The sequence below is a fragment of the Salvelinus sp. IW2-2015 genome, linkage group LG14 (assembly GCF_002910315.2).
Source record: "Salvelinus sp. IW2-2015 linkage group LG14, ASM291031v2, whole genome shotgun sequence".
Classification (NCBI taxonomy): Eukaryota; Metazoa; Chordata; class Actinopteri; order Salmoniformes; family Salmonidae; genus Salvelinus; species Salvelinus sp. IW2-2015.
In genome coordinates, this window is record NC_036854.1 from 32,732,207 (window position 1) to 32,742,716 (window position 10,510).

The following is a 10,510-nucleotide window of genomic DNA, read 5'->3' on the forward strand; positions in this document are numbered from 1 at the left end:
TATTTAATATAACAGGTTTTTAAAATGCAATATTTGTGTACAATTTGTACTTTAAATATCTTAGGGATGCAGAAGGAACTCATTTCATGGAACAACCCATTTCCCTTATGATTAATAATAATAATAATGCAAATCATATATGCATTTTATATAGCGCTTTTCATTATACAGATTAAAAAAACAAACGCAGGCTACATGTAGTTCTTGGGCTGGACAATGGTCTTCAACAGAGGCTGGCTCGTCCAGGTCATATCCAACTCCGGTGCGCTGCATACAGGCCCAGCCTACTACCACAGAGTTTCTGAACTAAGAGGCGCAACATCGCAAGACTTCCGGGAACGCCTGCGAAACAGACCAAACAGACCAGGCCGTTTTTTTATTTTTTAAAGTCAATGACAGAAGTTAAGCATTATTCCTTAGTTGTTAATTTTCTCAAAGTCTAAAGGAACAAGCTAGATTCGAGACAATGTCTTAAGTAGTTGAACATGTTACTACTCCAACCTCGTGAAAGTGACAAACTGAAACGTTTTAATRTTCGTCAAAAACAACTTTATATCAAGTGTCTTTGATTTAACGGCCTGCACACGCGCATTTCAGGGCGCCAGACGACCGTTAGACCCGGTGACTTGTTCTACACATGAGCTTTGCTAGCCAAAGTCGCTATGACATCGCCTACACGTTTTTCGATTGGAGAAACAGTTTTAGCCTGTCTTCATAACGTACTGTCTATGCTACAACCATCTCCTGAAAGTTAGTCTAGAGTCTTCACTCTCCCCCCTCAGCACTCTCCTTTGTCACGCTGTTCTCAGCTCCTCTGATGCCCTAAAGCAGGCTTGAGGAGAGGGAATCAAACCTAGTCATTCATGCCAGACTTTTGAAGATACAAACATATATCTAAATAATTATCAACTTACATTACTTTAATTTCCTGCTTCGACTCATGTCAGACTTTTGAAGATACAAAAATATATCTAAACAATTACCATCTTACATTAATTTAATTTCCTGCTTCGATTGGAGAAGCAGTTTTAGCCTGTCTTCATAACGTACTGTCTGTGCTACAACCATCTCCTGAAAGTTAGTCTTCACTCTCCCCCCTCAGCACTCTCCTTTGTCACGCTGTTCTCAGCTCCTCTGATGCCCTAAAGCAGGCTTGAGTAGAGGGAATCAAACCTAGTCATTCATGTCAGACTTTTGAAGATACAAAAATATATCTAAACAATTACCATCTTACATTACTTTAATTTCCTTAGCATAAAGCTTAATTTCGGAATAAAAGTACTTACAATCAACCGTAGCTAGGCATATAGCCTAATGTTTGATGTAGGCTATGACATAGCATTTTTCTGTCACCATATAGACTAAGCATATATATTTTTTTATTATATCTATTAGTGCGTATATAAAGCCTATAGACCTATTGGTTCAATGGAGATGCACCACATGATATCCCCATGGTGGCTCATTGTTGCAAACTTGTTGCAAACTTTTGTGTAGATTCTCTCTTACTTCAACGTTTCAGTGTAGGCTAACCATTTGAAGCTTCAAAGTAACAATGTTGTTATTCTATAATTAGCTTTTTTATGTGCGTGAAGGTGCGAGCCAAGTCATCAACGACTAAATTGATTATTTCACCATAGAAAAAAATCATCCTGATTCTCTCTTACTTGGGCAATATATGTTTGCGGGAGCGAGACAATGGAAAGCAGAAGCAGAAGGGGCAAACTTTTCACGTTGTTTCTCTCGGTCGGCATGCTATACTTCAAAGTGCAAGAACTGTCCGATGCTGGGACCTCATTCATAAATTAAGATATGGTGGGTTTAGCCTATATATAGTTTACAATTCCACTTTCATATTAGTACATTTAGCTTGATTTGAACCAACGACAGCTAGCTACCATGTGGCTGGACCAGTTTTCCCAACAGCGTAACATGGGTAACTTTTTGCCTGCTATCCAACCAACCAATGCCGCTACCAAGCCAATACACGATATTTACCTGAGAATTAGATTTACACATATTTCACTGCGATTGATTAGTCAACATGCAATAATAAGCTACCTGCAAATAATTCATCTCAGTGATTGACAACATACAGGTCCTGTATACTGTCAATCAGAGATGAATTATTTGCGTTGCTTACTTCATAAAAAACTGTTTATCTGATGGATTTCAGACATCTCTTTGGTTTAAAAAAAATGATCTCTCTCTCTCAATTCAATTTCAATTTAAGGGCTTTATTGGAGTGGAAAACATATGTTTACATTGCCAAAGCAAGTGCAATAGATTATAAACAAAAGTTAAATAAACAATAAAAAATTAACAGTAAACATTGCACTCAAAAAAGTTCCAAAAGAATAAAAACATTTCAAATGTCATATTATGTCTATATACAGTGTTGTAATGATGTGCCAAGAGTGTGCAAAGCTGTCATCATGGCAAAGGGTGGCTACTTTGAAGAATCTAAAATATATTTGGATTTGTTTAACACTTATCTGGTTACTACATGATTCCATATGTTATTTCATAGTTTTGATGTCTTCACTATTATTCTACAATGTAGAAAATAGTACAAATAAAGAAAAACCCTTGAATGAATAGGTGTGTCCAAACTTTTGACTGGTACTGTACATATACACTACATGACCAAAAGTATGTGGACACCTGTTTGTGGAACATCTCATTCCAAAATCATGGGCATTAATATGGAGTTGGTCCCCCCTTTGCTGCTATAACAGCCTCCACTCTTCTGTGAATGCTTTCAACTAGATTTTGGAACGTTGCTACGGGGACTTGCTTCCATTCAGCCACAAGAGCAATAGTGAGGTTGGGCACTGATGTTGGGTGATTAGGCCTGGTTCGCAGTCAGCGTTCCAATTCATCCCAAAGATGTTCGATGGAGTTGAGATCAGGGCTTTGTGCAGGCCAGTCAAGTTCTTCCACACCGATCTCGACAAACCATTTCTGTATGGACCTTGCTTTGTGCAAGGGGCCATTGTCATGCTGAAACAGGAAAGGGCCTTCCCCAAACTGTTGCCACAAAGTTGGAAGCACAGAATCATCTAGAATGTCATTGTATGCTGTAACATTAAAGATTTCCCTTCCCTGGAACATAATTGTACACTCACAAACTCGACCAAAAACGAGGGATGACGGGCTTACTTTGCCAACTTCCATTGCTTGGATAATCATTTCGACCCACGACAAAGATGGCCGCGGGGATTCCCCCAAGGGCATAAGGTAAGTGGAGGAGGATGTGTCTTTTAATGAGTTTGAAACGCAGCCATTCGAGTATGCATATTCATGTAAAGGCTAGTAGCATAGCATCTATCTCCATTGAATACAGGCGGTTGACGTCAACAAATATAATCGTATATTCAAAACAAGATTTACAATAATGAGATGTATTCACTCATTCAAAGAAAGGAAAGGCGGGAGCTAGACAGCTTGTGGACAACGACTCCCATTGTGAGGGCTAAGAGACGTACACTTTTATGAAGGTCTTACACTATTGTGGAGAGATGTACTGCTTGGATTCTTTACCTACGATAGGAATAAGCTGAAACATTTTTATGTAATTAATTTAATTATTCTTTTGGCCAAATTTCATATTCACAAATGTAAATTTACAAACACAAAAACACATTTTCTTACCCAACAAAAAGAAATTGAACTGTATTTTAAGACCATTAAATACTCTACTAACCAAAAAGCTGTTAGAATTATAAGTGTATGTATGTCCCTTAAGGTCTTTGTGTAATGTAATAATGTACCATCTAGCTCAAWTGTCCATTGTATATAATCTATATATACTTGTGTTCCCTCGTGTACTCTCTGTATTGATTTGTTGTTTAAAAAAAAAAAGGTCTAAGAGACGTGTATCTCGTTACAGCTCAGTGACGCAACCTGCTTTTGCTTCCGGTTTGTTGCTACGGCAACAGTAACACGCTAACCCAAACTTGAGGCTGCGAGAGTTAGATGCTGCATCGCACTGTTTACTGCTGCTTTTCAGGGAAAACTCACATATTTATTTGAAATTTATTAGAAAAGTGGAGTTCTTTAAAAAAATWAATCAAATTGTAATCATGAGTCAACGACAGGTTTTACAAGGTAAGATCATTCGAAGTTGCATGTTTTCACGACTGTTTTCAAGACAGTTTTGATTGAACCCCAAGCAGTGCCAGGCAAAACTTGAAGAACACGACGACTCATTTGTTGAAATATTAATGGATCTATTTTTTAGTGTTTGAGCAGTATCAGAAATCAAGGACACAGTTTGTGCAGACTATTGCTGAGCTTGCAACAAGACCACAAAACATTGAAACTTTACAAAATGCTGGTAAGTTGGGACTTGAGTCACCTACAGTACCCGTTTCTCTCTAAACCAATATCCTCTTTTAGGTGACTTTCATTGATGTGCTTCTGATCACATTTCTATAGCTAAAGTTAGCTCTTATAACAAGACACAAGTCCTTCCCTACTGTACCTACCTGTCCCTCCTCTAGGTGTGATGTCCCTGCTGAGACCTTTACTGCTAGACGTGGTTCCTACCATCCAGCAGACAACTGCTCTGGCTCTGGGACGGCTGGCCAACTACAATGACGACCTGGCAGAGGCCGTCGTCAAGGGAGACATCCTCCCACAGCTCGTCTACTCCCTGACCGAGCAGAACGTATGTCTCTGTCTGTGTATGTGTGTGTGTACACCTACATACCCTCCCTCATTCACCATGCTGAATGTTGTCCCTGACACTGAGAGTGTGTTGGCATTCTCCCCTGGGAAGGGGGCCACTGCAGAGCCTAAAGCACCTTTCACACCACAGCAGGGCCTCTCTCTCTATCTGGTATCTACCTTCTCACAGGGATCTGGGTGCTTGGCCACTGCTCTGAATGTATACTCTTGCTAAAGAGCATCTGCTAAATGTGCATTAAATATTTTATTCTCCCATCGGTGTGTTTGTGTGCGTGTGTATGTGCGTGTGCGTGTGTGTGTGTGTAGAGGTTCTATAAGAAGGCAGCAGCGTTTGTCCTGCGTGCGGTGGCCAAGCACAGCCCTGCTCTGGCCCAGGCCGTGGTGGACTGTGGAGCGCTGGACGCTCTGGTCATCTCTCTGGAAGAGTTTGACCCTGGGGTCAAGGAGGCTGCTGCTTGGGCTTTGGGATACATTGCACGCCACAATGCACGTAAGGATATTGTACACGCACACGCACGCACACACACACACACACACACACACACCACACACACACACACACACACACACACACACACACACACACACACACACACACACACACACACACACACACACACACACACACACACACACACACAGTAACAAACCCTCCCTTTCTGTATGTAGACACTGTCTCAGGCGGTAGTGGATGCGGGGCCGTTCCTCTGCTGGTGCTGTGTATCCAGGAACCAGAGGTGGCCCTGAAACGCATCGCTGCCTCGGCCCTTAGCGACATCGCCAAGCACTCCCTGAGCTAGCTCAGACTGTGGTCGACACCGGCGCCATCGCACACCTGGCCCAGATGATCCTCAACCCTGATGCCAAACTGAAGGTGGAGGGGGCAGGAACACTGAGACAAAATAAGGCTACCTAGACAGGTTGCAGATTAAATGTATGTCATGTGGAAAGACATAAACGAGATTAGGTTAGATGTTACAGTCGTCTCTAAAACCCTGCATCCCACTCTCGTTCTTTCCTCCCTCTCCTCTTCTCAATTCCTTTCCCTCCCCATCCCCCCCACCCCCCTCCCCTCCATTCAAGGCAGGTGTTCTCTGCCCTGAGTCAGATCAGTAAGCACTCGGTGGACCTGGCTGAGATGGTGGTGGAAGCAGAGATCTTCCCTGCTGTCCTGGCCTGCCTCCGAGACCCAGATGAGTACGTCAGGAAGAATGTTACCACACTGATGAGAGAGATCACCAAACACACACCTGAGGTACACACCACACACACACACACACACACACACACAACACAACACACACACACACACCACACACACCACACACACACACACAACACACACACACCACACACACACAACACACACACCACACACACACACACACACACACCAAACATCAGAGGTACACAAATGATACACACACCACACTTCAAAGCACACATTCATCTACACCAAACACACCACACACTAGAGGTACCAAAACAAATTCTCACCTGTATCCCTACCCTCGCCTGAATGTGTGTGTGTGTATAGCTGTCTCTGATGATCGTGAACGCGGGGTGGGGGTGGCTTTGTCTGGGGTAATTGACTACCTGGGTGATAGCCGTGGTAACGTGCCGGTTACCTGGGATCATGATGCCTGTGATATGTGGCCGCCCACTCTGAAAACCTTGCCGATGGCCGTCATCGTGTCTAAGGTGTGTGGCATGTTGCATCGTCTCCAAGTGTGTGTGATGCCCTCTCCTCATGGTCCCTCGCGATAATGTGTGTGCACTGTGCCATGGTCTCTAAGGTGTGTGTGTGCACTGTGCATGTCTCCAAGGTGTGTGTGTGTGTGCACTGTGGATGTCTCTAAGGTGTGTGTGTGCACTGTGCATGTTTCTAAGGTGTGTGTGCACTGTGCATGTCTCCAAGGTGTTTGCTCTTGCTCCCTGCCTCTCCTTCATAACCTCTCTCCTCCCTCCTTCCCTCTCCTTCCTAACCGCTCTCCTCCTCTCTCCCTCCTTCCCTCTCCTTCATAACCTCTCTCCTCCCTCCTTCCCTCTCCTTCCTAACCGCTCTCCTCCTCCCTCCTTRCCTCTCCTTCATAACCTCTCGCCTCCTCCTGTCCTCCCTGGTTGTTGTTGCTCCTCCGGCCCTGTAGGGGGTGCCCCAGCTGGCCATCTGTCTGTCTGAGGAGCCAGAGGAGCACATCAAAGCGGCCACAGCGTGGGCGTTTGGCCAGATCGGCCGCCACACCCCGGAGCACGCCAGGGCCGTGTCCACAGCTAACGTCCTGCCCAAGCTGCTGGCCCTCTACATGGACACGGACAGCTCAGAGGACCTGCAGGTCAAGGTAAGGTGTCATAGGTCAATGTTGTCACAGGTTACACAAAACCTGTGTAGTAGGCAGGGATGCTACTGAAGATCTTACTGAACAATTCTGAGGGTCATAAGAGCTGCAGACAGTAAGACCATAACGTATTCTCTATCATCCTGAGTCCTGACATCTCCCCTCCCTGCTTTTGTCCCCCAGGCTAAGAAGGCTCTGAAGAGCATCCTACAGAAGTGCACCTACCTGCCTGCTCTGGAGCCCCTGCTCTACGAAGCTCCCAGCAACATCCTGAAACATGTCGTCTGCCAGTTCAGCAAGGTGGGGGCGCATTTGTCAACACTTATTTACATAGGCCTCTTCAGACTACTAGGTATCACAGAAAATATTCTACAAGGGTCCCACACAGCCTAATACTCTTTTCAACTTGGAAATCAGAATGTTTTAATACATATAAGTTTAGGACATTTTTTAAAACATGTTTGAGAAACATAATTTTCATCAGTCCAGTTTATAAGTGCAATACTTGATTTAATCTCTGTCTGGGAAACCAGCCCTGAAGGTTTTGTTCAGACAGCCCAGGGTTTCAAAATCCAGTGCATTCTATTCCTTGTATCCTCCCCTCTCCCCTTCTCTCCCCCTCTCCAGGTGCTGCCCCATGACAGCAAGGCTCGTCGTCTGTTTGTAACCAGCGGAGGCCTGAAGAAGGTTCAGGAAATGAAGGCTGATCCTGGATCTGCCCTGCAGGAGTACATCAACTCTATCAACAACTGTTACCCTGAGGAGATAGTCAGGTACACACACACACACACAATCTCACACAAAAACATCATATTCATCTAGCATGTTTCGACTACCAGGCATTTCCTCAGCCCCAAGTGAACCCTAAATGTGTCCTCTGTTCTCTTGCTGTAGGTACTACTCCCCTGGCTACTCAGAGACTCTGCTGGCGCGGGTCGAGAAGTACCAGCCTGTCTGAGGGTCTTAGCCCAGCTTACTGGGGGTTATGGGCTCGCATACCTCTATTACTGATTTGACTATTTCACCCCCGACCATGAATATGAGGACAGCAGACCTATATAAAACAATCTCTTATTATTGCAGTGATTATGTTGTCTGTCTTTGTCTCAATGGCCAGTACATTATCATATGGACTGTATATGCATTGTCATAGCTGTGTAGTTCTGTGTTAGCATTTGTTAAGAGGAATGAGGAATTGCATCATTAACTTGCTCAACAGTGTAGTCTGTATGCCTAAACAAGTCACTTATTAGTATTGAACCATTGTATATGCAGCTAATATTCATAGGTTTATTTTATATTTATAGGATATATGATTGTTTCCACTAGAAATGTAATGTTGTGTGCATTATTGCTTTTCATCCAGCATGCAGGTCTTTCAAAAAATAAAATAAACATTATAGTAAATGAAACGTAACAAGCCTAACACCATAAATATTTTTAATTAAAACAGAACAGTGAAAATAAAGATATACTCAATTTTAGATACGAACTCTGCATTGTTATTTCCATATACAGTATTTCCTCCTTAAAATAATGTTTCCTAGGACTTCCTAGGACCTGTAGATGGATCGTCTTATAATGTCTTCCTAACGATTCCTTTGTTGCACCTCATCTTATAAACTAGTACTCAGTTGAATGTCAACAAATTAATTCTGATTAATAAGATTAATTTTTTTATCATACAGACAGAATGTCGTTGACAGCTGCCTTTGCGGTTGTTGTAGGCTACCGCACAGACCCATACAAGTTGTAACCAGCTCTCTGCTGCTCCCTGGCGGCCGCATTCTCCTTCCGTCTCACATTTCATTTTCCCAACAGTTGTGCAGCACATGGCGACTGTTTGTTTACTGTCCGTGAAATGGGTTAACTCCAGATTGCGCTGACGGTAAAAATATGGTTGGTGTATGTGCGAGTCTTTCTAACCACTACTGGGCTACATGATGTGCAGAATGATTTGGGGAGGCAGGTAGCCTAGTGGTTAGAGCTTTGGACTAGTAAGCGAAAAGGTTGCGAGATCGAATCCCCGAGGTGACAAGGTTAAAATCTGTTGTTCTACCCCTGAACAAGGCAGTTAACCTACTTTTCCCATGCCGTCATTGAAAATAAGAATTTGTTCTTAACTGACTTGCCTAGTTAAATAAAGTTAACATAAAAAAAATAGTCTGCTATTGACGTATATGGGCGAGTAGCCTTATTACAGGACCACCAGAATATTTTGTATAAAAATAAAAATAAACATGGGTATAGAATATAATGAAAAGAGTTGCTGTTGGGTTGGGTAAGATGTCAATTTGGATTGAATTGAAATGGCCCGTCGAATCAATGGTTTAGAATCCAAGGTCCACTGCAGCCTCTCAGACTAGAGAGAGGAGAAAACTCAATGCGAGTTCTCTGGAGCACAATTCAGAATGAATAAAGTCTGTCGAAATGTACATTTAAATGTGTTATTGCTTTTTTGTCTCAGTAAATCGTTTAATGAATTAATAATAGACTTCTTATACCGGCTAATTGTTAGGATAAATAGGAACATTTTCCTTAATGGTTGCATTTTTAAAGCCCATAAACGGGAGAGAAAAAAGTTAAGCAAAAAGAACCAAAGCCCTCACACACTCTGAATAAATCATATAAACTACGTTAGACTACAAATCTTCTGACGCTACAATGCTCTCATGTAATTGATCTTCTTTTTTAGACTGAAATGCGGTCTTCTAATTCAGACCTAGGTTGTCTGCTACTTTAGAAATCTAACTTTAATTTAAGATACAAAAACATGTTTTCGTTTTATGATTTTCAAGGGGGGTTGGAACGTTCATCCATATGGACGGACAATTTGTTTATACATTTCTTGCAACATTCGATAGGGCGTGTGAGTAATATATTTATTTTATTGGGTAATCTATTAATTTCCGGTCATCTTAATTAACATTTCAGATAAACAAAGAAGGATTTAATGTTCACACGAGAAGCACTTTTAATTTCAAGCAAGCACACGCACGCACGCACGCACGCACGCACGCACGCACCACACCACACACACACACACACACACACACACCACACACACACACACCACACAACACCACCACACACACCACACACACACCACAAACACACACACACACACCACACACAACACCACACACACAGCACGCTGACAGCCGTTGAAATCCCCACAGTGTGTGAGATAATCACCCTCACTTTGTCATTATTCTTAACAAAATCAGGAAGGCCTATATTATTCAGGCCTATTAGCCTCACCAGGGTTAAAGGCTGCAAGAAGATATGCTTAAGGCTGTAAAGTGTCTTCAGAAAATATTCACACCCTATAACTTTATCCACATTTTGTTTTGTTGCAGCCTGAATTTAAAATTATTACATTTAGATTTTGTGTCACTGATCTACACACAATACCCCATCATGTCAAAGTGGAATTTTGTCTGTATAACATTTTTGAAATTAATAAAAATGAAAATCTGAAA

At 42.5% G+C, this 10,510-nt stretch overlaps 1 protein-coding gene across 1 annotated transcript; it reads left to right on the top strand.

Moving 5' to 3' along the window:
* The first annotated feature begins 3,952 nt into the window (after positions 1-3,952).
* On the top strand, positions 3,953-8,512 carry spag6 (sperm associated antigen 6). Its single transcript, XM_070446648.1, is given in 14 exon segments — positions 3,953-4,110; positions 4,244-4,339; positions 4,506-4,672; positions 4,999-5,182; positions 5,362-5,478; positions 5,481-5,565; positions 5,773-5,947; positions 6,230-6,334; positions 6,336-6,371; positions 6,373-6,393; positions 6,840-7,031; positions 7,212-7,328; positions 7,656-7,801; positions 7,923-8,512. Coding segments are annotated over 14 exon segments (1,530 nt in total). The 5' UTR covers positions 3,953-4,085; the 3' UTR covers positions 7,987-8,512.
* Positions 8,513-10,510: the final 1,998 nt, after the last annotated feature.